This window comes from Amblyomma maculatum, chromosome 5 (genome assembly GCF_055883805.1).
Source record: "Amblyomma maculatum isolate TAMU_Amacu chromosome 5, ASM5588380v1, whole genome shotgun sequence".
Classification (NCBI taxonomy): domain Eukaryota; kingdom Metazoa; phylum Arthropoda; class Arachnida; order Ixodida; family Ixodidae; genus Amblyomma; species Amblyomma maculatum.
In genome coordinates this window covers 29,805,355-29,832,993 of record NC_139348.1, presented here as the reverse complement: position 1 = coordinate 29,832,993, position 27,639 = coordinate 29,805,355, and the positions used below count along the sequence as shown (strand labels likewise).

Sequence of the window (27,639 nt, the reverse complement as noted above, 5' to 3'; positions counted from 1 at the left end):
CTGGAATACGCATTTGCCTTCTGGGGGCGCCTTACGTTTAGGGAGCATGGAGGGCTCCTTGCGGAAGGTTAGGAAGCGGTCTAAAGTTAGGAGCGTTTCAGAATCCGGGCCTTGGTCTATTCATCACCTGCATTGTATTTATTTTGTAATAAGTGTGTTTTGTACTAGAAAAAAAACAGGGCGGGGCGTAGTTGGTAAAGCACTGGGATCCAAAGAAGGGAGGTTGGATTCCCGGTGGAGGCAAGGGTTATTTATTTTTCTCGCTCGAAAGCGTGACACCATTTGACTATCTGCTGTCGACAACAATGAGTCATTAAAGGCTTTCACCTTAAAGCTTTGGCTGCAAACGTCAGTAGTAAACATACCACACATTCACTTTTATTTTAGTGACTGAAGCACATATGCTACGCCTGTTCTGCTTCAGTCAACATTTTCTGACCGCTTTCAGTCCCTGCGACTGCTTTTGAGCTTTGCGCAGTGTGACCTGTGACCAGTCATGCCCTACACATTTCTAAGGGCATAATCCTGTGGTCACAATCTACCTTGAGCACTCCCATTTCCGGAGGGACACAAATTGAATACACATGGAATGACTTCATAAGTTTCGTTTTTGACACATGAGCATTCAATAAATGAGACTCTGTACTCAACAAGTGGAAACATAGAGAGGTGAAAAATATAGAATTGATGATGACTGGGCCTTAGCCAAGAATCCATACGAGACAGTGATGTCATGTAAGGCTTGATGAGGATGGCATTGATATCACTGTTGAAAAAACCCTGGCAGAGTTAAAAAAATTGAAAGCGCTACGTCAAATGCACAAGGTAGTAGCCGGAATATGATGACAGAAGCACGAAACAGAAGTGGGGTTATGCAAAAGAACCAGTTAGGAACAAAGTAAGTGCAGACGGAGAATTAAGAAGCACTTAAGGTGGCGGAATGCAAAAGTAGCTCATGTTGAGGTCCGCTGGAGAAGTTTCAGGCCTGGGCAGGCAAACTTAAGAGTTAGAGTAAATTAAACTGGCTAAGCAGTGATTAAGCTGCAGTTTTTCTGCCCCTTGCATGACCCCTCAACTCCGATGGCAACCAAGCAATTATGAAAGAAATGTGGAATGGCCTGGAACGTGGCATACACGATAGCTAAATACCAGGCACCTGCAATGTTAAGTTGCTTTAAGATGCAAGGTGGCAAATCCCTCAGTGTCTCCCTTTTCTTGCTCAAGCATCAGTTATGTTCATCCTTCGAAACAACCCTATTGCCAAGGCTACAACATGAAACTTGCGCATGCAATGTGGCTGCCCCATTATATACACAATAATCTTCTGCAAACTGTCAAAAATTACATGAGGCTCCACTTGGTAAATCCCGCTCATACCAAATGAATTGGTGTATAAGCCACAGCTGAGTCGTCAAGCAATACATCATGCTACCTGGTATCTATAGGCGGCTACTCCCATCACTTGTTGCAATTGCATCTAGCTGCAGAACTGCCACAATTTCACCAAAAAATGTCATCAGGCAGTAATAAGTAGCCTGTTAAATAAAATGGCGTGTAAAGAGAGGCACTCCCACAGTGAACTTATTAATAAACATTATTTTGCATTAAGCCAATCAATGGAGGAACTAGCAATCTAGCCACAGGATGGCAGCATAGCAATTTATACAGAAATGTTAATGCTATTTCATTAGTGCTTTTTTGACGGAGGGAGAGGGTAACTCAACAGTGTAATCAATAAATGAGTTACAATGACACTAGCTATCTTGCAGGCGCCTTCGCTTTGGCAGGGGTACTGGAGAAAAGCGCCCATTCATAGAATCTTCACTGTGCAGAGCAAAATTATCTGGCAAGGATTCGGCTAACTTCCCAAGCGCAGACTCAAGCATTACCTTGACTTCAGTGAGAGTCTCAACATTACAGCAATGATCAAGAAGCAAGTTGCATTTTTCCCACTCATTGACAATGCCTTTGCGCAGTCCTGTAACTACTGGGCATGCTGAGGGCGTAGGCGACTCAAGAACCACATTTTCGGTAGTTCCTTCCACTTCAAAGTTTTTGCGTTCACTGACGTCTCGGCACAGTTCTAAATCCACTGGGCATGATGAAGGTGAAGGTGTTGGTGACTCGGGAACCGGATTTTCAGTAGCTACTTCCACTTCAAGTTGTACAAAGTCCACTGCACCAGGGCTGCCAGTGCTAGCATCACTCAAACAAGTTTCATCTGCTTCTACACATGGCTCCTGGAGAGCAATACCTGACTCATTCAGATAATCTTCAGGCAGTGACAGAAAGTTCCACCCATCAACTAACTTAAAGATGGCACAGAAATGCTTGCAAGGGAAATCATGCTCAGCAAAATCAAGGCACGTACAAAATGGCTTGCCAAAGTCCACAGTGTGCACTACTTCATCAGCTGACTCGGAACGAACCAAAAACACACCGTTGGCAGACAATACGGCTACGTCGGCAGGCGTGTATTCTTCAGCATCCACGAGCCTTTGAAGCAGGTGGTTGATAAACTCCTTAGGTCGGCCACAAAGGTAACTGGGGAGATTTTCGCTGTATTCTTTGTACAGCAACGATTGCCTCAGCTCTGAATCGTGGTATTTCTTTTCACAAACAGGAAGGAATGCATACACAAGGGCTATAATAAGAGAATTCACTGAGCGTTTGCTGTTGCTTGTACCCTTCGTGACATGTAACACAAAAACCTTGTTCAGCGCCTCAATGCCCTTATTTGTTGCAAGGGCAAGCCCAAGTTCGAGCCGGTGAATAAAGACCCACAGCTCCTTTACAGAGAGCCAATCTGTTTCAAAGTAACTTCGGAATTTCTCATTCTCCCAGTGTTCTGAAGCAATCAAGATTGCCAGAGCTGCTGCAAACTCGTCATGACTAGAAGCACTGGACACACATTCCATAAGTTTCAGCACGTCATGATGTTGTAAGACGCCATTTTCTTTCTTGCGGAGCCACTTCTTCCATGCTTGTATCCTGTGGAAATCACAGAAGAACGGTTTGCTCTCTGGAAATGTTTTGCCAATGGCATCCATCTCTGCTTGATTGCAATCCACCATCCAAAATTCTGGAGCCCAATCAGTGCACCACTCTTTGAAGACATTCAAGGCTTCGGCAATACAGGGTGCAGTCTCAAACTGTACGATAAACACACCGGCAGCCATGTAGCCAAATGCTGTCTTTACAGCCAGAATAAAAAGTGGCGAGGCACATTCACTGGTTCTGTGTGCGGCGTGTAAACAAACAACAGATGCTCCATATTTGGCCAGCATGTTCTTCATGAAGTTTGTCTGGAAGCAAAAAAGCATTGTCTCCTCACATTCGCTGCCAATGCTCTCTTCCATGTTGTTGGACAAGTTGTCACTTGTGCTCTTGTTCGCCACACACGGTCGGTAGAGCACAGAACTTCCAGGATGCTCGGTTTGGATTTTTCGCGCTATATTATCAGCATTTTCTTGACCCTTGGAACTGATTAGTCCCTTCTTGCGAACATGATGAATGTGGCTTTTTATGGTCACACTGTCTGGAAAAAATGCCTTGCAACTGCTGTCAGGCTTTTCTTTCATGGGAAAGAGCACGTCGTGTACAAAGTGATGAAGGCACCTCTTGATATCAATCACTGACGTGATTCCATCCTTTACTAAGGTTTCAATCTGCCTGGCAACATCCTCGTTTATCCTCTGGCTAGTGCCGTCAACTTCACCAAACCCATGACTGTCGTGAGAAGCAGGGTCAGCAATCTGGACATAGATCCTTGTCTTGCTGGCCACAGTTCCAGCTGTTTTGCCAAGTTTTTGACGAAGCTCTTTAATGCTGTCGGCTTTCAGACTCTTTCGCTTCACTTGGCTACACGGCTGGGGGATGTACACCTAGAAAATAAGCATGGCAATTTGAAATAAGCACTTGTCAATCATTGCGAAGAATCATCTTTGCTTAAAGAAGCACTGACAACAACTTCATTTAATTTTACTTCACAGTAAAAATCAATACCTTTTATTATTGTGGCTTTGTTGATGTTTGCTGGGCAGCCAAAAACACATTCATTGGCGAGCAAAATGGACTTACAAATGGTACAACCTTTTCTTGCCGCCTGACCTACACTCAGGACGTTTGAAAGTCAGTGGCCACGCAGCTTATCATTGGGATTCCATTCACAAAAAGTTGTCTTGGCATCCAAACATTTGTGAAAACGACCAGCCTCCCCAATGCCTGTATTTCATTTTTGGGTTTTCCTAGCTCGTAAAAGCTCCGTTACCATTAAAAGCAGCGTGTTTCTCAATAGGACATAAACTTGCAGTGCCAATGTGTCCTCTTCTCTACTTGTTTCTGCCGTCCAGTGCGCTGTTATTACGGATGTCTGAAACCAACTTGCACAACATACTGTTTTGATAAACTTGTGCTCATTATATCTTTAACACTGTTCTGCAGGCCGTCCTAGGTGACACCAGAAGCAAAGTTTGGCATTCGGCTTGACACAGGCTTTAAAATCATGGCAAAGCCTTGCAATAAGCTAATTAGAGCAAACTCTCATTAAATAAACTTCATGCTACAACCCGACAATCCCTGGCAGTTTCTCACTCACAGCATATAAATAGCACTTCAATCTAAAGTACCTCGCACAAGTGGTTATGCAAGTTGAACGAACACTGGTGGTGGGCAGAAGGGAAGCTTTAATGATCATTAAATGAACTTTTGCATTCCACAATAACGGTGTGTGTGTGGATGAGCACCGAGATGAAGAGGCTGACCCTGCGATATCGGAAGCAAAATTTCACTTGAGGACTATGCAAAATCTCATAATGAAGCGATTGCTTACGCTGAACTATAAGAGCAGGAATGAGCCTCCAGACACTCTGATGCAGATGAGGTAACAGCAGAGCTGGAACCGAAAACTACAACTACAGCGCACTATGCACAATTTTCTTCACATCAAACCTACACATACTAAACAAAATGCACCCTACCATATACACTGACAGATGTCCGTGGTGCGATGACAAACCAACACTATATCACATCCCATGGGCCTGTCAAAACATAGATGTGGTCCCCAAAATTCGAAACACGAGTGCGGAGCAATGGGAGACTCTGCTGTCCAGCGACCGCTGCGAAGACCAGCAAGGTCTGGCACAGCGAGCCCAGTGGGCGGCAGTAGCCAGCGGAGCCCTGGACTGAGGGCAACCGACCATTGTGCAAAAGTGGGCAAAGTCGACGGTGAAGACTTGTGGATTAAACAAGCAGACATCTCTGAAGACGTCCCAAAAACCGCAAAGAAATATAGGGCTAAATAAAGTTTTTCCTCCTCCTCCTCCTCCATTGCACTGCATCTGTCTAAAAGATTATCAGTAATTTTCCTTCAACAGGGAAATAAGCAAAAAAGTGAAACAGGGGCAAGCTTTATCGAATTCCGCAAACAGCTGGATTCCAAGGGGGCTGGGCAAATGGAAGAAGCAACACTGCTTGACAGAGTGGGAAATTCCACGCACAGGCAGAGGCAGACAGCGGTATACAGTCGAGCCCACTTATAACGGCCCCACTTAAGACGAACTTTCGCTTAAAACGACAAGACCAGAGCGACCGCCAAAATATACATTACTTCAATGGCACAAAATCGCATGTATAACGAACATCCTTGAGCGCTGCCGATCGGTTACAGCGAACGGATGGCGTAAACCCGGCACCCCTATGTGAGATAACGATGGGCTCCAGCCCCTTTCTGTCTGTTTTCAAAAACCTCCTCGCAAGCGAGCTACCCTTTGCGCGCCAACGCGCACTGCCTACGAGTGTCGGCATGGTTCGGCTCCCAAGTAGAGTGTACTAGAATGCTTTGGGTAGTAGAGCGGTGGTCAGCGTGTGAGGCACTTCATATTAATTCTACCAGGTGGCGCTAGCGGCACCTAACTGCTACAAAAAGAAATTTAACAATGAAGATGATGCATGTGCGGTATGTGGTAACTCCAGTGAAACAATTGACCATATTATACTCTAATGTAATGGTATCCATCAGGAAGTTGATGCAGGCGCAGTCACTGTTCCTAAAGCTCTGGGGTTTAGAGATGCCAGTGGCCAGGTGAATAAACCAGCGGTGGAAGCTAGCAAAAAACGACTGGGAGATTGGTGGCTTAAAAGCAGAGAAGTGACAATGTAGAAACAAAAATTTAATAGAATGATGGTATAGTTAACCAATCTAAAACAATAATTAGGATACAGGGCAAAAAATGAGCATGATATCTACTGCTACCACCCCGTTTCAAAGGGGACGCTCCTATATTCCATCCATCCATGCATCCATCGAGCACCATTCAGAGACCGACCGTAGCCAGGCAGCAGCAAGCACGGAAGTTTTCATTATTTTTGCCACATGTATGCGTGGTACTCCCAATGCAAACACTTATTTACTTATGAGCGAATTAATCGAAGTAATATGATTTCAGCAAGGCTAAGGTTTCGTCAGATTACCTCAGCTGAGCAAACAGCGCCAGGCACGAAATGTGTGAAGCTTCGCGTTTACTTCAGTAACCAATCAGACTTTGCTCTGAACAGTGACGTCTGTGTCATTTTACTGGCGGGTTAGTACAAGCAGCTCCTGCGAGAAGCAATCAGCACGTTCTGCCCCCCCTTCGCACTCCAGTTCTCTTATCGCAGGCGCTTTGCTAGTGTCGCCTCTAGTGCAATACTAGCTGTCTGCTAGTGTCGCCTCTGTGACACTAGCAGACAGCATCGCCAGTAATGTAGTGAAAACATCAGAATTGCGCCAAATTTCACTGCAGCTATTATAAGTTACTGATCTAATGTCAATGCCAGGTGTTCTGTGCGTTTTTTGTTTTGTAGCATCCCGTCCCTGGTGTCGCCGACCTCTCCTCTGTTGTTGTGATTTTGTCTTAATTTTCAAACACGCAGGTCGAAGCTATCATTTTATTTAGTACTGAAGCTGACAACATTAAAATTGAGGAAAAAGCACCTTTACACACCAAACATTTAAAATCATTGGTTCAAGACAAGTGTAGTAGGTATAATCACAATACAATTTGTTCAAAGCTGATGTTTGAAACTGTTCACACGAAAGCGCAAAGTAATGAAATAAGGTTCCCTGAAAAACAAGCAAGCATGCCCATTGCAAACAATGGCAATGGCTGTTTGATGAAGTTCTCAAGCTTCTAACATGAACTTGATTTCATCTTCTTTCGCTTCTTTGCCATGAAAATAAGGGCGAGCGAAGACCCGTTTCCTGTCGTCTGCAGTAAACACCAGCAGCTTCTCGTGCGCGATAAGAAATGGATCTCTGGTCACGGTAGTTGTAGCGCCCACAACTCCATCAAAATCGGGCACATTAAAGTCTTGTCCACGTGCTCGGAAGGCCGAGTTTGTCAGCGATTTTCAGCAATGAAGCAGGCTCACTAGGCTCATTCAAATTCGAGCTGACGCTCTCGTCTTGCACATTTATGTCGTGTTGAAAGGAATAGTGAAAGTCACGCAGCGACAAACGCACTTTCTTGGCTGGTGCCACAGCACAGGGCAGCTGGACGCTTTCTCTCTCGTCATTTTTGTTGAACTTGGTTGGAAAGGTAGGCCGGCAAGTCGGGCAGCAAGGTTGGGACCGCATCAGCGGTCAGCGCAGGTTTGCAACGAGGGATCCCTTACCGTTGAATTTGTGCACATAATTCCGCACGATAAACGGAGCTTCGAAGCCTTTCGAGCACCGCCGACGTTTCCGAGAGTGGCTTGTCATCATCATCATCAGCCTGACTATACCCGCTGCAGAGCGAAGGCCTCTCCCATATTTCTCCAATTAACCCTGTTCTGTGCTAGCTGCATCCACTTGACCCCTGTGAACTTCTTAACCTCATCCACCCACCTAATTTTCTGCCGCCCCCTGCTACGCTTTCCTTTTCTTGGAATCCAGTTTGTTACCCTAAGCAACCATCGGTTATCTTCTCTTCGCACTACATGTCCTGCCTATGTCCATTTCTCCTTCTTAATTTCCACTAGAATGTCGGTAACTTAAGTTATTTCTCTGACCCACTCTGCAAGCTTTCTATCTCTTAATGTTACCCCTACCATTTTTCGTTCCATAGCCCTCTGAGTTGTCCTCAACTTACTTAGAACTCTCTTGGTTAGCCTCCACGTTTCAGCCCCATAAGTGAGTACAGGTAAGATGCAACTGCTGTATACTTTCCTCTTGAGTGATACCGGTAAGCTGCTAGTCATAATCTGCAAGTGCTTGCCAAATGCGCTCCATCCCAATCTTATCCTTCTTGTTATTTACTTTTCATGGTCCGGATCTGTGGTTACTACCTGTCCTAAGTAGACATATTCGCCTACTACTTCCAGTACTTTGCTACCAATCGTAAACTGCTGTTCCTTCGCGAGGCTGTTGAACATTACCTTTGTCTTCTGCATATTGACTTTCAAGCCTACCTTTCTACTTTTCCTGTCTAGGTCACCAATCATTATTTGCAGTTCATCGCCTGAGTTACTTAGCAAGGCAATGTTATCAGCAAATCGCAGATTACTGAGGTATTCTCCATCTATGTACTTTATCCCTAACTGCTCCCATTCCAAGTATCTGAATACTTCCTCTAAGCAAGCCATGAATAGTACTGGGGAGATCGTGTCTCCTTCCCTAACATCTTTCTTTATGGAAATTTTGTTACTTTCTTTATGCAGAACTATAGTTGCTGTGCAGCCACTATTATATCTTCCAGCACTTTCATGTACAGCTCGTCTACCCCCTGATTTCGCAATGCCTGCATCACCGCCGATGTTTCAACTGAGTCAAATGCTTTTTCGTAATCAATGAATGCTATGTATAAGGGCTGGTTATATTACGAACATTTTTCTACCACCTGGTTGACGGTATGGATATGATCGATATTAGAGTACCATTTCCGAAACCCTGCTTGATCCTTTGCTTGATTGCAGTCTAAGGTTGTCCTGATTCTATTAGCGATTACCTTAGTAAATACCTTATACGTAACAAACAGTAAGCTGATTGGGCTGTAATTTTTAAGGTCCTTAGTGTCCCCCTTCTTATGAATGAGGATAATGTTTGCGAGGATAACGTTTGCAGTGGCTTGTCACTGCGGTGCAAATTCTTCTCCCACTGCTTTCGTTGAGCTTCGTCTTTCGGGGCTTTAAACAACGAGAACGTCCGTCCGTTGAACTCACGAAATCCAGGGTACCCGGTCTTATAACCTGGCGCGTAGCAGTGAGTGTCGCTCTCTTGGTTTTCTTCTCCATGGCTGCATGCGAACCACTGTTTGTGCGTACGACGCAATGCAAGAAAGTATAAGATGTCGGAAACGCTGCAAAAAAAGCAGACACAGTACGTGCACAACCTAACTGACAGCAACCTACACGTGCTACTGCGGCGCCGATCTCCTCGGTTTCTAGACGCCAGCGCCAACGCGCTGCGGTTAACAGAAAGGGCAACAGCTCTCCCGTAGGCCGCGCCACGCGCTCTTTCCACTACCCAAAGTATTCTAGTACACTGTATTCCAAGGCCCCACTGCCGCCCCTCCTCACAACTCCGCTCCCCTCTCCCCTTGCCATTCCCTCGTCTTCGCCTGTCGCCACGGCGCCGGCCGCCGGCATAGTCTTCAAGTTTCGTTTCATAGCTGTTCCATTGAGCTGTCGTGCCAGGGGCCAGGCCTCTCCATACGCTAGCAGTTGTACTGTTTGCAAGGGCGGACTGAATGCGCAGCGCGCAGTGGCGCGTGCGCGCCGCTGCATTCATTAGGGCTGTAACGGTTGGTGGCCTTCGAGATCACCCCTGCGCGCGTGTTTTTGCAAAGGTGATCTCGGAGGCCATGGGCGGTTGAAAGCAACTACGGTAGGAGCCAACAGGTGGCAGCACTGACGCTCAGGGATGCCTCTCATTGGTCTCCCCGCTGTGTGTCCGGTCCATCCGTTCCATCCCTTTAGCTCCTCCTCACTTGCCTCGCTTGATTGTTGCATGTGCACGTTCGGTCCATCAGTTGCGGCACTTTGTTCTCACTTTCATGTGTGTGGTGTGAGCGCTTCGTCTGTCGGGCCTGAGTCGTATAATTCGGTATGGCGGACGGAAATTCCCTGCCTCCAGCGGTCATGAAACGAAAAGCGCTGGACATGGCAACGAAGCGAGCAATTGTGACGGAACTCTCCCAAGGTGCTAAAAATTGCGAGCTGGTGGAGAAGTACAACATGTCGAAATCAACCATCTCAACAATTCTACAGAATAAGGAAAAGATCACCAGCTCCAACGAAAACACAGTGGACAGAAAGCGCCTACGAAAAGCCACCTATGCGGACGTAGAGGATGCGCTGCTCAAGTGGTTCGTCGACGCACGGGTTCGCAACATTCCGATAAGTGGACCAATGATGCTAGGCAAAGCCAAGGACTTCGCATTCCTGCTAGATTTTCCTGACCTCTGCCCAGGCAATGGCTGGCTACATCGGTTCAAAGTGCGGCATGGGATTGTTTTTAAATCGATTGTCGGTGAGGCGCGTTCAGTAGGTGACCAAGACGTTGCCAATTAGCTTGCAACAAACCGAGCCATTATTGCAAGCTATGCGGAGCAGGATGTGTATAACACAGATGAAACTGCATTATTTTATCAGATGCTGCCAGACAAGACGCACGCCATGAAAGGGGAGTCATGCGCTGGCGGTAAACACAGTAAAGTGCACATTACAGTTCTTCTGTGCACTAATATGAATGGCAGCGACCGGCACATGCCTTTTTTAATCGGAAAATCCAAGAAGCCATGTTGCTTTCGGAACCATGTACCCGTGCGCTACCAGCACAACACTAAGTCCTGGATGACACGCGATTTATTCACAGAAAGGCTGGCCGAGTTTGACCGCGACATGCAGAGGCAAAGAAGGCGCGTGCTGCTGTTGCTCGACAACTGCTCAGCACACCACGTGCAAACGTCTCTGACGGCAGTGACTGTACTTTTCCTGCCGCCCAATACCACTTCGAAAGTGCAGCCTCTTGATTTGGGCATAATACGCTCCTTTAAGGCATCGTATAGGCACCGCATTGTGGAGCGCTTGCTCATCGCCGTTGACCGTCCGGCCGCTAACTTGCCACTCCGAGTTTCATTGCATTCAACCCTTGAGATGGTGAAGGCAGCCTGGGCGGAGGTGACGGCTACTTGCGTGCAGAACTGTTTCCGCAAGGCCAGCTTCGTCGACGCAGTGCCGGATGTTGGGCGATGCCTCCGATGATGATCATTCCGGCGGCGATTTGTGGCAGCGCGTCGTCGACTCTGACGTAGAAGGCCGGGACATTGATTGGGACGATTTTATTTCTGCGGATCAAGATGCGGATATTGCGGAACCATGCACGGATGAGGGCATCATTTCTGTGTGGGCCGAGAGCGACGCGGAAGAATCGGATGAAGATGAAACGTCTGAGACAGCACCCGTAAGCACATCTGTAGCAATGGGCTACATAGAGGGCCTCAGGCAACTTGTCTATGCCAAAGGACTCAGCAAGGAGCATACTTGTGCTTTAAATAAACTGGAGACCGCCCTCATCGCACCTGCACTGCAGAAACATACGAGCATCACAGACTTTTTTGCTAAGAAATAAATTTCCTGTTTGGCCACCAACGTTTCTTTTTCTTTTTTTTTTTGTGGTCCAGTTACTACGAACTTCGGGATATAACGAACGGACGCCGTGTGACGCTCAGGTTCGTTAAAAGCGGGCTTGACTGTATAACATCTCCAAAATCAGGGTGTTCTATCATGGAACAACATTTTGCACTGTTGTGAATGGCACAGCAATATGCTGTCCTTGTGTTGTGCATGCGTATTTGATAAAAGCCAGTTACAGCATATTCGTTGGACTCTACCCTGTACTAGAGTGCCCTCCTTCAAGCCGTACCTTAGAATGTGGCACACTGAGAGGAGATGATGGTGAAGAGAAGGGACGTGGACACTCGAGCTCTCCTAATCATGCTTACAAGTGTAAGAAGGTCAGGACACATAAGTGGCAAAGTAACTGGTGGCATTCATTCCTTAAGTAGTTTAGTAAAGGTGTTTTCTTACTGAGCACTCCATGGCCAATACACCTTCAGGAGATGTCAAAATATAATGAATATTATCAAAAAACAATTTTCTTCTTCAACCCGTAAACCCAGCTGCCCCGATGCATAAGTTCAGAAGTGGAATGCAAGAATCATTTCTTCACAGCAGAGAGAGTGTGCTGAAATGGCTGAGTTGCATCAGTACAATCACCATAAAACCCCTGCCAAAAATAGGTGGTCAGTTGAAGGCAAAGCAGTCAACTCTTGCCAAAACCAAAACAGCAAAGTATTCGAAAACTCTCGCAGACTTGTCACACAATGACAGTTTTATTAAGCCATGACAAGGCGTGGGGCACATGCATTTGCAGCAGCACTGCAGGATATCAAACTTCTGCGCATCTCCCCGCTCCTCTTCAATATTGCCATGATTAGAATCACAAGGGCTCTGCAACAGGTTCCGAACATTGGATACACCCTGTATGCTGATGACATTACGATCTGGACAACCAACGGCTCTCTAGGCCAGAAAGAAGAAACACTTCAAGCAGCCGCAACCTGCGTGGAAACAGAGGCCTTTCGATGCGGGCTCCAATGCTCCCCAGATAAATCTGAAGTCATCCGCATACGTGGGTACCATTATACATCACCAGGCAATCTTAGCATCCTCCTGCATGGGGTCCCAATCCGGGAAGTGCCACTCATACGAATCATGGGTCTCTGGCTCAAAGCGATAGAAAAGTAGACCACGTCCTCCATCTCCTCAAGAATACAACACAGCAGATCTCTAAAATGATCCGCCGGGTGGCCAGAAACAGAAAAGGCATGCGGGAAGAAGACACGATCCGTCTAGTGCAGGCGCTGGTCATCAGTCGCCTCACCTCACCCTGCTCCGAAGAGATCTCAACAAAGTAAACGCAATGATACGTGCAGCTCACAGGAACGCGTTACGCCTCCCACCATACACCTCCAACGCCAAATTGGAAGCTCTTGGACTGCACAACACATTTGAAGAAATTCAAGAGGCTGTCCTCCTATCCCAAAGGGAACGCCTTCTGTCAACTGAGACAGGCCAGCTCATTCTCGAGCGCGTTGGCTATCCTTCGGACGTACAAGCTATACAGTCAGCCACTAACATTCCTGTTCCGTACCGGGTAAGAGTATATGTGGCCCCGCTCCCAAAGAATATGTCTCCAGTCCACAACGAAGGCAGAAGACACGCCCGAGTGAATTATCTTAAGTATGCAGTGGAACGCAGTCCGAGAACTGTCTATGTGGATGCCGCTCTATACGAACATACATCAAACGCAGCAGCAGCCGTGGTGGTGGGCCCTTCGTACACACAAGTCTCCAGCATGTCCATCCCGCACTGTGCTATCACAGAAGCGGAAGTGGCGGCGATCGTACTGGCCATTACCTACGAAGACGCGACCAACCGAGAGCTTCACGTAATCACCGACTCACAAGCGGCCTGTCGGCTCCTTCTTGCAGGCAGAATACCTACAAAATTAGCTCGCTTCACAATTAACCCATTGGCTACAAACTAACTTCTCAAACATCAGATCACTTGAGTTCCGGGGCACTCTGGATTGGAAGGTAATGAGGTCGCGGATAGGCTAGCTCAAGGTCACACAAACCGAGCGGCCACCAATCCCGATCTCACAACCAGCATTCCTGTCCCAGCGACTTACGGCGCGCGACTTAAGTACCTACGAGAACAACGTAGGATTTATCCCCCTCCACACAAGGGACTAAATGCACAAGAAATGCGGGAATGGAGACAGCTCCAAACCAACACTTACCCCAACCTACATCAATACAACATAATGTTCCCAGAACACTACACAGGCATATGCCCTTGGTGCAACGACCAGCCCACCGCCTGCCACGTCACATGGGGGTGCACAGGCCCCAAACCCCTCCACACACAAACATGCACCATTTGGAGGCGCATTGGGAGGCCACTCTGCTATGCTCTGATCTAGAGACCCAGCGTAGGCTGGTAACTCAGGCAAGAGCGGCAGCCCAGGCCACTGGGGTCTTGAAATGAAGACTCCACTCACTGCCCCCCCCCCCCCTTTTTTTTTCTTTTTCCTTTTGAAATAAAGTTTTCTCTCTCTCTCTCTCTCTCTGCGCATCACGGTGATTTCGCTCAAGATCGATGCAACAGAAATGACACATGAGCCATATCAGGCCGACACAACTTGCACATCCCTCAAGAACATGCTCGACAATGAAAAAATAAAGAAGGTGGTGTATCACTGACAGACACTGCAGAAACCACAGCATGACTGACGGCTACCGTAGACAGGAAGACGAATTTTTGAACATGGCAAAGCAACTACACTAGAAATAAAATGCAACAAGTTTTGAGATTTGGTATGTCACCCACTTGGATGTAAAGTGCTACAGCACAATGACAATACACCAATAAATCAGCCAAGCTTTCAGGCGAAATTTTCTCGGATGCAGTGTTGAAGGAAAACTTTCAGCTGCTAGATAACAAGCAGGTAACAAGGTGAATTTTAAACAGATTGTTCCTACCAGAGCTGACATTCTTAGCAATAAAAGGCCAAGGACTTTGCCAAGATGAGCTTGCCAAAAGGCTTGGGGATGAAACAGGGTTTGGGCATCTCTGCTTCATTTAGAAGTCACCTATAAACTGAACAGATGGAGGACACAAGATCAAAGTCTTGTGCAATATTCCAGTATGAGTTTCCATTTCCCATGCAGCCTGTGGTTGTTTTCTTTATCGTTAAACGCCCCCACCATTGTTTAAAAGGCCAAGGACTTTTGCCAGGATGAGCTGGCCAAAAGGCTTGAGGATGAAACATGGTTTGGGCATCTCTACTTCATTTAGATGCGACCTATAAACTGAACCGATAGAGGACACAAGATCAAATTCTTGTGCAATATTCCAGTGCCTGTGATTGTTTTTCTTTATCGTTAAAGGCCCCCACCATTGTTTTTACCAAGGGCATGAAAGGCAAAAGACTGATGGATGTTGAATCTGCCACCACCATAGCTAAAAAATTTTCAACCTAGCTTATGCAGCATCAGGTATCAGTGGTTAGAAACAACTCCCTTTATTTGCTCTCTAAACTTGTACACTAGAAAGAGCCAGGAAGAAAAAACTAACTATAGGCCGTGGTTACACTCTACACCTTTAGCTTACCTGTTTTTCCATTTTTTGACTACCTGAAACAATGGGAAAAGCGGTCTCTAGCCACTATAGGTGCAGCTTGAAAACAAAGCACTAAATGACACTCAAAAAAGGTCTCAAACTAAAGATATTGATTAAGTGTCACGACACAGCAGTCAATCATCTTGTATCTCCAAAGTACCTGCGATCTGCTAGCAGTGTATGGCTGCAGCTGACCACACGACATCATGTCACTGGTCAGTCGACGTCATTAGCTGAACACCCCCTCTGAGGGACATCTGCTGCTCCCCGAGTTGTATACAACTTTTTCTTTTGCTCAACTTTTCAATCTGATACTTTCTCCTCCCCTCCCATTTCTATTCTTCTAGAGTAGACCTAATGCCAAAAAAAAAAAAATACTTATCAGTTTCCTGTATTCTTTGCCTCTATGTCTGTGCCGGCAAGAGGGCACAGACATAGAGGCAAAGAATACAGGAAACTGATAAGCAGCACTTGTATTCCATTTTATCCAGGCAAAGGTGTTGGGTTCGAACTTGATTGTGGCAGATGCATTTGTGCTTCTGCCAAAAGAGCCCATCACAGTGTGTGGCGCCCTGCTCCACGTACCTTTAAACAGCACACCGCCTCTTATTAGAAAGCCGCTCCGCTTCCCGGCACTCCCCATGCGCTGCCTCAGCGCCATCTAGAATTTTGAAGGCCTGCGCGCTTTCCTTCTGCCCCGCTGTGACGTCACCCTACTTTGACCCTCGACCAGCCAACGAGCCGCAACCTCCACATTCCAAAGGCACTGACATGTCTCCTTGCATGTGTCCACAGTGCGTTCCCTCGTGTTGCCGGATGCATCAGCATACAATGCTGCGTTCTGAGTGGAAGATGGCATATGAGATGGCGCAGAATGTATATTTGTGCATGACCTGAGCCTGATGTGGAAACGATGGGTCGCTGCAAAGGCAACTGTGACAATGGGACAAAAGTGTATGTGTTTTTATTCCCAAATAGTGATCGTGAGATTAAGTGGAAGCATGCCATTCGTCGCAACGACGTTGATACTGCACTCTGTGAGACTCTAAAGTATGTTGTTGCTGCGCGCCGTAGCAATCTTTGAAGTGTAATAATGCATAATCGTGGTACTAAAATTCTTATACAGGGCGGTATTAAAATTCATGTCGTGAAATCTGCACTAACCTGCAGGTATTAGTAATAGTATTGTCTATTATATGCGAGGCGGTGTTTTTCAGAGATAGAATAGATTTTTAGAGCGCAGCTCTTTGGCATCCGTTCCTGCGTTTTGTCCAAAAGTGGATTCTGCCTAGAACGCCGATCAATTTTGATGCGTTCAATGGAATGTTGGTTCTGTTCGATCCAATGCTCGGTAGCCCGCTTACTACGAAAAAACATTCCACCAGATTTCATGTGGCAGGTAACCAAAGGGACACGCTTGTTGCTCTGATGAAGCACCTCCTTTCAGACAACGAAGATATCGACATCTGCAACAATGCGCGCTGCAGCAAACACATTGTTAAAGAACTACGTACAAATAAAGAATGACAGCTTGAGAACCAGCATGACGGTGTAAAAGCACGAAAGAGGAAACTGAAAACCTCACAGTTGAACGTGCACATGGTCAAATTAGTGGTGACTGTAAATATTTTGTAATTGTTCAAATAAAGTCCTGTGTTCACTCTTTTCCTTTTTTTTTTATTCACAGAGGCTCACCACTGCAGTCCTGTCGCGGGTGCCTGCACTGCCCCACGGTCACAGGAGAGCCTCGATGCTGTCAGGGATGATTGCCAGCGCCCTGTAAGCCGTGAGTATCTCGAGACTTGACTATAGAGAAGCAGCATGTGCTATGATGTCTCCACTGTACCGCAAGATAATTAACGTGCTTAGTTAATTAGTTAACTAATTGAAACATTTTGCACCATTCCTTTCCTGTAAAGCAAATTTCCTGTTTCCTGTTCCATAAAGAAAGTAACAAAATTCCCATAAAGAAAGGTGTTAGGCAAGGAGACACAATCTCCCCAGTACTATTCACAGCTTGTTTAGAGGAAGTATTCAGAGATTTGAAATGGCAGCAGTTAGGGATAAGGTACGTAGATGGAGAATACCTCAGTAATCTGCGATTTGCTGATGACATTGCCTTGCTAAGCAACTCGGGGGATGAACTGCAAATAATGATTGATGACCTAGACAGGAAAAGTAGAAAGGTAGGCTTGAAAATCAATATGCAGAAGACTAAGATAATGTTCAACAGCCTCGGGAAGGAACTGCAGTTTACATTAGGTAGCGAAATACTGGAAGTAGTAGGTGAATATGTCTACTTAGGACAGGTAGTAACCGCAGATCCGGACCATGAAAACGAAATAACAAGAAGAATAAGATTGGGATGGAGCGCATTTGGCAATCACTCGCAGATTATGACTAGCAGCTTACCGGTATCGCTCAAGAGGAAAGTATACAACAGTTGCATCTTACCTGTACTCACCTATGGGGCTGAAACGTGGAGGCTAACCAAGAGGGTTCTATTTAAGTTGAGGACAACGAAGAGGGCTATGGAACGAAAAATGGCAGGGGTAACATTAAGAGATAGGAAGCGTGCAGAGTGGGTCAGAGAAATAACTCAAGTTACCGACATTCTAGTGGAAATTAAGAAGAAGAAATGGACATCGGCAGGACATGTAGTGCGAAGAGAGGATAACTAATGGTCGCTGAGGGTAACAAACTGGATTCCAAGGGAAGGAAAGCGTAGCAAGGGGCGACAGAAAGTTAGGTGGGCGGATGAGATTAAGGAGTTCGCAGGGGTCAAGTGGATGCAGCTAGCACAGAACCGGGTTTAGTGGAGAAATATGGGAGAGGCCTTCGCCCTGCAGTGGGTATAATCAGGCTAATGATGATGATGATGATGAAATTTCCTGTCATCACACAGTACATTGCCATCGCACAGCACACTGCCCACGGTCGCCATAATCGAAACGCGGCTGATGTTGATTCCGCAACTTCAGGGTAATGCCTCTGTTCACTCTTTTTTTTTTTTATTATTCTGTGGCTTTTGCTGACCTGGAGCTGCTTGAATCGTATATGCACTGCGTGTAACTTATTGCAATATGTATGTGATCCCCATAGATATTAAGAAACAAAACCACATATTCAATGCAGATTTTTCTTTCGACAGTGCAACTACGAGGCGTAAAAATTTTACTGTTCCCCGTACCACTCGCACACCGTGCTCCTACAGCTTGTGTGGGAGGTTCACAAAAGAACGCCGGCTGGGTAAAGGCAGCACAATCCAGAAATGCTGGTCAAGGTGGATGACGTCACTGAGGAAGCGCGCAGGCCTTCTTTTCTAGATGGCGCTGGCTGCCCCTACTGCCGCTTCCCTCTCTTTCCAACGAGAAACTGGTCCCCTCTTGGATCCTATAAAGCGAGAGCAGTGGCGCCTCACTCTCTCTTGTTTCTTGGCGCCCCTCTTGGTTTCCTGGCTCCCAACCACAACTCCCTGACAGACCGTGTCGCCGAGATATGTGAGAATAAATATGTTTGTTTCACGGCCCCCTGTGTGTGCGTGTCCCTCGGGCAGAGGAGTCACCCACAAAATGGCACCCAACTCGGGGCTGAATTAACACCCATGTGGACAATTTCTCTGCCGACTTGGGAGCGCACAGCAAGGATCACCGCAGGAGTCTTTTGTTTGATAGATGCGACGCCACTTTGAGTTTAGGGTTAGCGTTTATGCAGATGAGGTGGAATGTAGTATAGTGGTGTTTGTACAGTGTTTTGATTTTGTTTTAGGTTATGTGCGTGTTTTTTTATTGTCGGGTGGTTTGTATTTGCATTGTTTTTTTGTATATATTTTGTACAAGGATATGAGTGTGTTACGTGAGGGTTGTCGCGGCGATTAGTCTTTGCGACCGGCCTGTTGACGTGGACTAGTATTCCCACGCGGGCAATTGTTGTGCTCTTTTCGGCCGATCACAGTTTTCTGTAAGGCATGCCGCCAAAGAAAGATGTGGCAGATAAGGCCGCAGTTTCGGATGCCGGTGCATCTGGGAGTGAGGCGAGGGACGCGGCAGAGCCCGTGCGGGCTTCCGACACAGCCGCTCTTGTGCAACAGATGACCGCAATGTTGTCAATGTTAATCCATCAGCTCGGTTCAGTGGCTAGTGCCAACCAAGCCGCAGCTCCGACGACAGCCTCGCGTCCGTGGATAAATGTAAAGGTCCCCTCCTTTTCCAGCTACACAGACGTGAAGTCAGCCCAAGAGTTTCTGCAACTCGAGGACTACCAAACGGCACTGGGTCCCCCGACGATGTGGTGCTAGCGCAGGTGATGGGGCAGAAACATAGAGGCTATATAATGCAAAGGCAAGAAAGCCGATAGTCACTATAGGTGACAGACTAAAGGTGACAGGTGCCGTCAATGAAGTTGTTGCCAACAACTGGAAGAACGCTCAACTGCTGGAACATATCGCAGCATATGATCCAAATGACATTTTTAATGCTGATGAAACAGCACTGTCACCGTTCTTTTAGCCGCAAAATGACAGGGACAGAGTGCTTGCCACTTGTCGTCATTGGAAAGGCACAAAAGCCATGGTGCTTTAAGAACGTGCCTGCTCTTCCGGTGGAGTACCGGGCTAATAAAAAGGCCTGGATGAGATCGGAAATTTTTTACGGCTGGATACAAAAGTTAGACCGACAGTTTTCCGCGAAGAACCGCAAGGTGTTAATTGTCCTTGACAACTGTAGTGCACATAACAGTGCCACCAGACTGAACAACATTGAAGTTGTTTTTTTGCCGCCCAACACTACATCGACCCTCCAACCGATGGACCAAGGTATAATTCAGTATGTGAAGACTAAATACCGCAGGCGCGTGCTGGAATGCATGCTACTGTGCAATGAAGTCGGTAAGCAGTACGACGTGGATCTTCTGAGTGCGGTCAACATTCTTGCCTACGTTTGGAAGAACACGCCTGCGCACGTCATCGCTAACTGTTTTCGACACAGTGGCTTCGTTTTGCCTGATCCCTGCAATGACACAGTGGCAGAAGCGTCGCCAGACGACAATGCAGATGACTGCCCGGATTTCGGAGGTGTGTTGCCGGATGCGGTGACACTCGCCGATTACATCAGCATTGATGACGGCGTTGCTACAGCCGGCTCTCTAACTGGGGAAGAAATTGTCCGGGACGTACTGCACGGCGAAGGTTCGGAGGAGGAAGAGGGGCTACGAGAGTAGCAGCCTCGGCCCCCTCGCACTGTGAAGGAAGCAGCAGAGGCCCTCGTTGTGTTAGAGGAATTTTGTTGGGGCACTACAGATGGCATGCGCGCTGCTGAGCACTTGGAAGGACTGAGGAAAATAGTATCCGCGCGGGTTTCTGCGGGAAAGCAGACAAGCATCCATGATTACTTTAAGTAATAAAGGTATGTTGAGATAAAATCGTGCATGTTTTTTTTTTTTTTGTTCTCTCAATAATTCGAACATTCGGTTAATTCGGACATATCTTACGGTCCCTAGAAGTCCGAATTAACGAGAATTTACTGTACTGGCTCTCTGAGCCAGTGGTAGGCCTGAACCTTTTTGGGAAGCACAGCAGTCCACTTCTCAGTAAAGTCGGAGTGTAGCCAAAGGCTCCCACACCAAAAGCTCCCACACTGAGCATACTGCTTTTTTTTTTAGTGAACAGCTTTAACCTTGCGTTTTCTAGATGTGGCTGTGCACAATCCATATTGCAAAATAGACCCGAAGACCACTAAAGACAATCATCCCCAATCCTTTTCACAAGATAGCCCAACTTGCACATCGCTAACAACATTTCTTCACCTTCCGAGACGAGTTCCTCCAGTGACTGCATTCACCTAAAACGAACTGTATTGATTGTGGAGTGCTAATGAATCTTGGGTTCACGTCACTAGCGTGAATTCTGAGGACAGCACCGCTCTCAAGGGAAGCAAGATGAAGGTGGTACTCGGCATCGATCACGATAAAGCGCACATCATGCTGGGGTTAACATTTCATCCATCAAGGCTGAAACAAGTAAAACTTTGATCTCAAAGCATCAGACAAAGTATGATCCAGTTTGCACATGTTAATGAAAAACCAGGTACTTCTAATGAAATGGGATTTTTTATAGGTTCAGAAAGACCAACAAAATGAAAGACAGGTACTGCCATGATGGGCTGCTTTCACAAGCAAACTGTGATACCGTACCCGCTCTAGTGTACTTCACTCGAAGACTAGGCTGCACTTACTGCCAAACCGTGACCTGCAGTCCTTTTCACTCTTGCTACCACGAGTGAATTGTGTAGTGAAAAAAAAAAAAAAAATATTCCATAACCAAATCCGATTTTCCCAGAAACAAACTGCGTCTCCGCTGCCAAACATCAACATGGCTACAAAAGAACCAAACAACCAATACTCGCTGTAGACAAAAGTTGCACTCGGCATGCCTTCAATTAAAACTTTCTGGTTAAGCAAACATTTCTCGCAGTCCTTTGGAGTTCACTGAAGTTAGAGCATAGTGTGGCATATCTCTGGTACTACGGAAATTTGAGCTAGTTGGTACATGATTGCAAATTACCAGCGCTGCGACAAAGAACAACAACGAGAGAGGAAGGACAAGATCCTTCCTTTCTCGTTGTTGCTCTTCGTCGCAGAGCTTGTAATTTGCAATCTCTGGTACATAGGTTCCAACACCTGAGGACCCCAAAATTAGTTGGCTTAACCAGCTATGCTACGTGTATGTGCCATTATATTCCTGGAGCAGCAGATGATTAGTGCATATTATGAATTCCTTTTTAGCTGTAAAAGTTGCTATGAGATAGTGCACAATGAATGGTATGATTCATTTTCATTTTAGGCCCTCCACCTGAATGCGCACAGCCTCCTAAAAGCAAATGCCTCATTATATGTCTCGCAAAACATCCAAAACATACCTGGAAGTCTGGGAAGATTTCGATCCACTTGAGGTACATAGTTGCTGGGCATCCCTTTTTCCTGGTGCCTTTGCTCTTGCGGCGAACTTTCTTTTCCCCTTTGGTCGTATCCGGGTCCTGCACACAAGTTAAACTGTTCAGTGCAATCAACAGTTCACTCTTTTATTAAGAAGGCACAGGAGCCCACAGAATTTTCTGGAACAGGGAAGCCAAAAAAAAAAAAAAAAGGAAGCAAAACTTCCTTGCAGCCAGAAGACATGGGTTCACTTGCAGCTTGTAGTCACCATGGGACTGTACGCCTGGACTGCCTTAAATTGTTTTCTTTTTTTTTTTTTTTTGTGGATTCCTTGTTACAAAAACAAGAGGTTGCTTTTAATATAAATTGCAAGAACAGACACCCTCACTTCCACCAGCATCACTCTGAACCATAAACTAATGTGCTGCAATTTAGAATAAACCCAATAACTATTACATCTGGGGCATGGTAGAGGGGAGCCCAACAGTTCACCCACACAACACCATTGTGGAGCTCAAGGAAACTGTTGTTGACACAATGGCAACAATTCATGACATACTATTTTTTTAGTGCCTGTAGTCAGTTCGAAAGTGTGCAAAGGCTGTCATTCCGTTGTGTGTGTTAGCGCTAGCATAAAACGCTAACAGTTCCTAAATGATTCATCTTCAATGTCTTCTTGCTTGTAGACATAACTTTGTTCTTAAATAGCTGCCACATACCCTGCGTAAAGGCAATGCTTTGTCAGAGTTTGCCAAGTTTCATAACCTCGCAGACAAGTATGTTTGTTATATGTGGTTTGTTATATGTGGTTTGTGACATGAGCTGGCCTGAGGTATTGAAATGATAGCTTGATAAGTCATATGGAAAATGCCATCTGCGCTGGTACCCCAGTTTTATCATGCAAAGTGCAGCTGTGCTGATAGATGAATGGTTTCTAGCAGTGCTCGCTGCATAATAAGACCACTGCCTCGTTGGCGGACAACTACACTGCAAATACCATCAATGGACACAACAGTCTCAGCACAAGCCGCAGATAAGTAACTCAATCACCGAAACTTATCTCAATAACTGTGGCATTGTGCAGTGTTCACTGGCCACTACTCTTGCAGGTGTGTTGTGATGTGTCACCTCGCACTGCATCCTGAAAGTTGTGTTTCTCTCTGCATTCACAGATGGCGCTAAGAAACTCAAAGTATTGGTGTCCGTTGGTTTCTCATAACGTTACTAACCAGCTTCAGTTTACAAGCTCTCCGCCTTTACTGATCATTTTCTCCACGGTGCTGGGACGGATTTTGGCGTAGGCAACACGATAGTCAAAGCAGGCTCTCGACTGACGTTGTGGGGCCGCAGTGTAGGGACAGCACCTCAGAAGTATTAATTTGTTGGACACAACGATGCATGCTTAAACTGGTGTTTTACAGTCCATAAACAACTAACAAATTCGCCCTAAAAAATGAGAATTTTGCGAAAAAAAATTTCGAGCAGTCATTGTTAACTTTTTTTAGCGGCCGAGCATGATGTTTGATTATGGCAGGCAGCAATTCCATGTATTTAAAGAGGAAAAAATCATTGTATTTTGAGTATTACTTGCACAATAGGTGGAAAAGATCGCACGCTAGATGGCTATTTTGAGAAACCGGCTGTGGGCACTATTGTCAACTGGTACTTTTTCTATACGTGTCTTATTCAAAAGCTTCTGAAGCAAGCACTATGATTCAGCATCATTTGCCCCACAGCACTCGGTAATGAATGAAGTGACTGCAGTCGTTAAGAATGAAAATAGCTACATGAGCAACAACCAGTCGTATAATTTGGCATAATCTATTGAGGTGGTCACCATTTGTTAAGCAAACTCGAGTTTTAATGGCTCGCCTAGAATGAAATGAGCAAGGGAAATGAGTACTCTCTATTTACATATTGGACGTTTGTATGTCAGTAAGAGACATGATTTAGTGTAGCAACATCGTGAAGAATGTACCTTGAAGAAGTAAAGTGTATATAAGGCAGCAGTATACACCAATATGGTTACACAAATGCGAGCATAATTACAATTATTATACATTATGCACGATACAAACACATGTGAATACAAGCTGAGAAACACATGCAAAACTTGTACAATAGTTTTCTGTTTAAATGAGGAATTGCATTATCTTATGCCACACGTAGTTTCAAATCGCATGGATCCCAGAAGAAGCATCCTTATTTCCTTGTTTACGCTATATCCACTTTTGCAGTCAGGCACACAAAATATTCCTATAATGCTTCATCGGCACTTACATGTAACTCCCAAGGGTGGAAACTTGGGCTAGTCAGTAATGGTGATCCATGACATGAGAGGGTAGCACAAAAGGACGAAAGCCACAGAAAGGGTAGCGCCTGTGTTGTGTACCCTTACTATTTTTTCGTCTTTTTGCACTACACTCTCATGTCATGGATTACATGTGACAAAAGATCAGGTTTAGTCAATGAAACGTGTTGTGTTCGTACTGGCAGCAGTACAAACATAAATAGGGAAATGACTCTTCTTGATATGCAAGGGGGCTGAGGATATAAGAATGGACACCTAACTACTGAATATAAAGTGCTTCTTAGTGCTCTGGTCTATATGTGGCTTGTACAGTGCAAGCCAGCTTCTTGTGAATGCCAATATGTTATATCTAAGCAACATATTAAAAAGCTGAGTGCCAGAAGATAATACTATGATATCAGTGCAATAACTCTATGCAAGCAATGCCTACTAAAGATTTGGCACATACCTGGTCTTTTTGGCTTTCTTGTGTTGACTTGTAGTATTCCACGCCAAAAATGCAGACCTTGCAAACATCTTTCAATATTCGAAATGGTGTGTTGTCCACAGAGATCTTAGAGCCATGTATTCTCATGGAATAGACAATTTTGGCTGGAAAAAACAAAGTAAGCAGAAGGTGAAAACACTGCTTTTCATTACAGAAAGTGATCACCTTGCTCTCTGTCCAATGCTGCAATGAGAAAGGATGGTCTAGGAGGCATGAACAAGAGACAACCTACTGTCACACTGTGGACACTGGAGCTAGCGAATCCTCAAGACTTCACTCAGAAGCAACTGAATGGTTGTCCAGCAAGGATAGAATGATCATACAAAAACTGGTGGTATACATCAGGTTATGAAAACAGTGTTAATGGCTTCTCTCTGTGGCTCCCCTAGCAGATCCTCGTTTTGTTTTATAACTGATTCAAATCCTTTAATCAAATCCTGCCTTGATTAACACATACACATATTCACTAGCAAGCAGTCATAAGCCGGCCAACTGACACTGATCAGGTGACATAGATATAAAGCCCTGCTTTAACCAAGCCATTTAAACCTGCCCACGTGGCCTAGGAGTAACGTGTGTGACTCAGACTCCAAAGTGAAACGAGAGAAAGAGGAGCACGGGTTGAGGGGAAGCCTCGATTCGCAAGCCAAGCGAACGTTTCGACAAGTGGACTCGTCTCACCCAGAGGAAGACAAGTCACATTGTTGAACCAAGGCTCCCCCTCAGCCCTTGTTCAATGCTCTTTCAGAATCCAAAGGTCTCTTCGATTTGGTTGTAGTGGCTGCACCAGTCCAAGGGGTGCAGCACCGCCGTCGTGGTTTTTCCGGTGGCGCGCAAACTCTACACTTGTCTCCTCATTTTGTTAAGGTGCAGAACTAGTTCTGCATGAGTTCTCATCCATCATGCACTCACTGCAGGGGAAGTGCAGAAAAAGTGCAGCATGACATACGTGATACCCAACCAAAAGCAGACACTGCACATTGTTCTGCAGGGCTTTGTGAAGTCCATTTTCTCCAGAACCTTGACAGTTTGCTGCTAACAGATGCAAATGGTTACATATACAGGGTGGTTATGTTGCATGCAGGCAATAAGCATTTCGTTGGTGGTCAGGAGTGGTATTATTAGTTGTGACCACATGCAGCGTTGCGCCGCTGCGCATGAAGTAGAGGAAGCATGAGCACTAATGGCCATGATAGACAAATATGTGACTGTTACATTGTCCTAAGTCCTAGGTGATTTATTGCTTTTGCGAATCTTTGCAGATGGCTAGCTGCGGTTCACGGCCTGTTGTGACCAGAAAGTTGACGAAAATCAAATCTGCACTCTCCCTAGACTTCATGACTTCCCTGTTCCTTGACTTCATGACTGGTGGTGAATGACTTTACCGCTGATTAAGTGGAGGAAGTGAATGACCCTTGAGTCAAGGAAGCATGTGCAACTAGACAACTCTACGACATCAAACAGTACGCATTAAACTTGTCAAAAGTTCGTGCACCATGCAATTTACATCGCTGAATGAAGCACATATTTTCAGCCGTAATCCATTTGGACAGACGGTCGGAACCACAAATTTATACCATCTTAACATTCAAATGTCTCCCAACGCTGCAGCACCTTTCAAAACTAGTGCAGCCAGTGCTGGCCAAATCGAAAAGGCTTCAAGGATACAGGGTTTACCAACTCGGATGTGTCATGCGGTCGCGCGACGTCAGACCGATCAGTGCCTGGACATGTCACCTGTCCACTAAGAAACGCGAAAAAACGTAACCGAGACTGTGGTCACGACGCCGACGCCGCATTTTCCTGAGAAAGGGGCTTTTTAACGCTATTGCATTGTAACTGAGGTAAGACACAAAATGCAACTTCCAGGAGCATTTAGTACTTCAACCGCGTCGAAGAATTCCAAAAGCACGTAGTACTCGTAGTGTGGGCCAACAATGCACCCACACCAAATGCACAAGTGATTTACGAACTTTTGGGCGAAACTCAAAGCGCTGCATACTAAATGATTCTTCCCTATTTACACACAGAAGCAAATTTAGAGCGTTTTATGCATATTAATAGTGTTTACTACCTACTACGGGTCTTACGGCTACCCCAAAAAGTTTGCCCGTCCCGGATGCGCACAGCCATGCAACAATAAATTTGCTTCCGGGCACAAGCGCTAAGAAACATTTGTAACAGACACGTGCATTCTTTTGGTGACGTAACCAAGGGGCGCTGAACCGTTGGGATAAAATTTCGCTGTACACTTGAGGCACAACTTGAGCTCTGCTTGACGGACTACCAAATCGTCCAAAATATGTAAAATCTTTCGTTTTGTAAGTAACTGAGACCGCACAGGCCATTTTTCAAAAATTGTTGCACTGTCATGAAATTCTCGCACCTTTGGGCGACGTAACTGGTTCTCTCGACGAACGCACAGCGTATTTCACATTCGCAGTAGCCAGTGCCCTTTCAAAGGATTTGAGTTCGTCCTCCGATTCAAGATACCCATGCCAGAAACCGTCTTGCTCGCGCAAGTCTCGGAGATACTTCTTGAATATAACATGTTGTCGTTCGGAATAGTCACTCATAGCAGCACGAAACAAGAAACGGCCGAAACCACTGAAGGTGCACCGAGCACACCGAGCACGACAAACAATTAAACAAAATGATCCAAAAGCTGGCCAAGCCTTCCGGTGTCCCCAGTGGCGGTCGC

The 27,639-nt window shown here is 45.9% G+C and overlaps 1 protein-coding gene across 1 annotated transcript; it reads right to left on the bottom strand.

The window, feature by feature from the left end:
- Window positions 1-234: 234 nt before the first annotated feature.
- LOC146187933 (uncharacterized) lies at window positions 235-27,639 on the bottom strand. Its single transcript, XM_084603567.1, has 4 exons — window positions 27,325-27,639; window positions 24,900-25,042; window positions 22,125-22,241; window positions 235-3,884 (listed from the first exon to the last, which is right to left on the bottom strand). Exons 1-4 carry the CDS (start codon window positions 27,512-27,514, stop codon window positions 1,755-1,757), a joined length of 2,580 nt encoding a protein of 859 aa, XP_084459693.1. The 5' UTR covers window positions 27,515-27,639; the 3' UTR covers window positions 235-1,754.

What these genes read in the sequence shown, in the direction of transcription:
- LOC146187933 (XM_084603567.1), bottom strand. Translation starts at nt 27,514, where the DNA reads ATGAGTGACTATTCCGAACGACAACATGTTATATTCAAGAAGTATCTC. An exon ending in ACCAGTTACGTCGCCCAAAG is followed by an intron (nt 25,043 to 27,324) that starts GTGCGAGAATTT and finishes TGTTTTTTCCAG; the next exon opens with CCAAAATTGTCTATTCCATG. An exon ending in AAATCTTCCCAGACTTCCAG is followed by an intron (nt 3,885 to 22,124) that starts GTATGTTTTGGA and finishes CTTATTTTCTAG; the next exon opens with GTGTACATCCCCCAGCCGTG.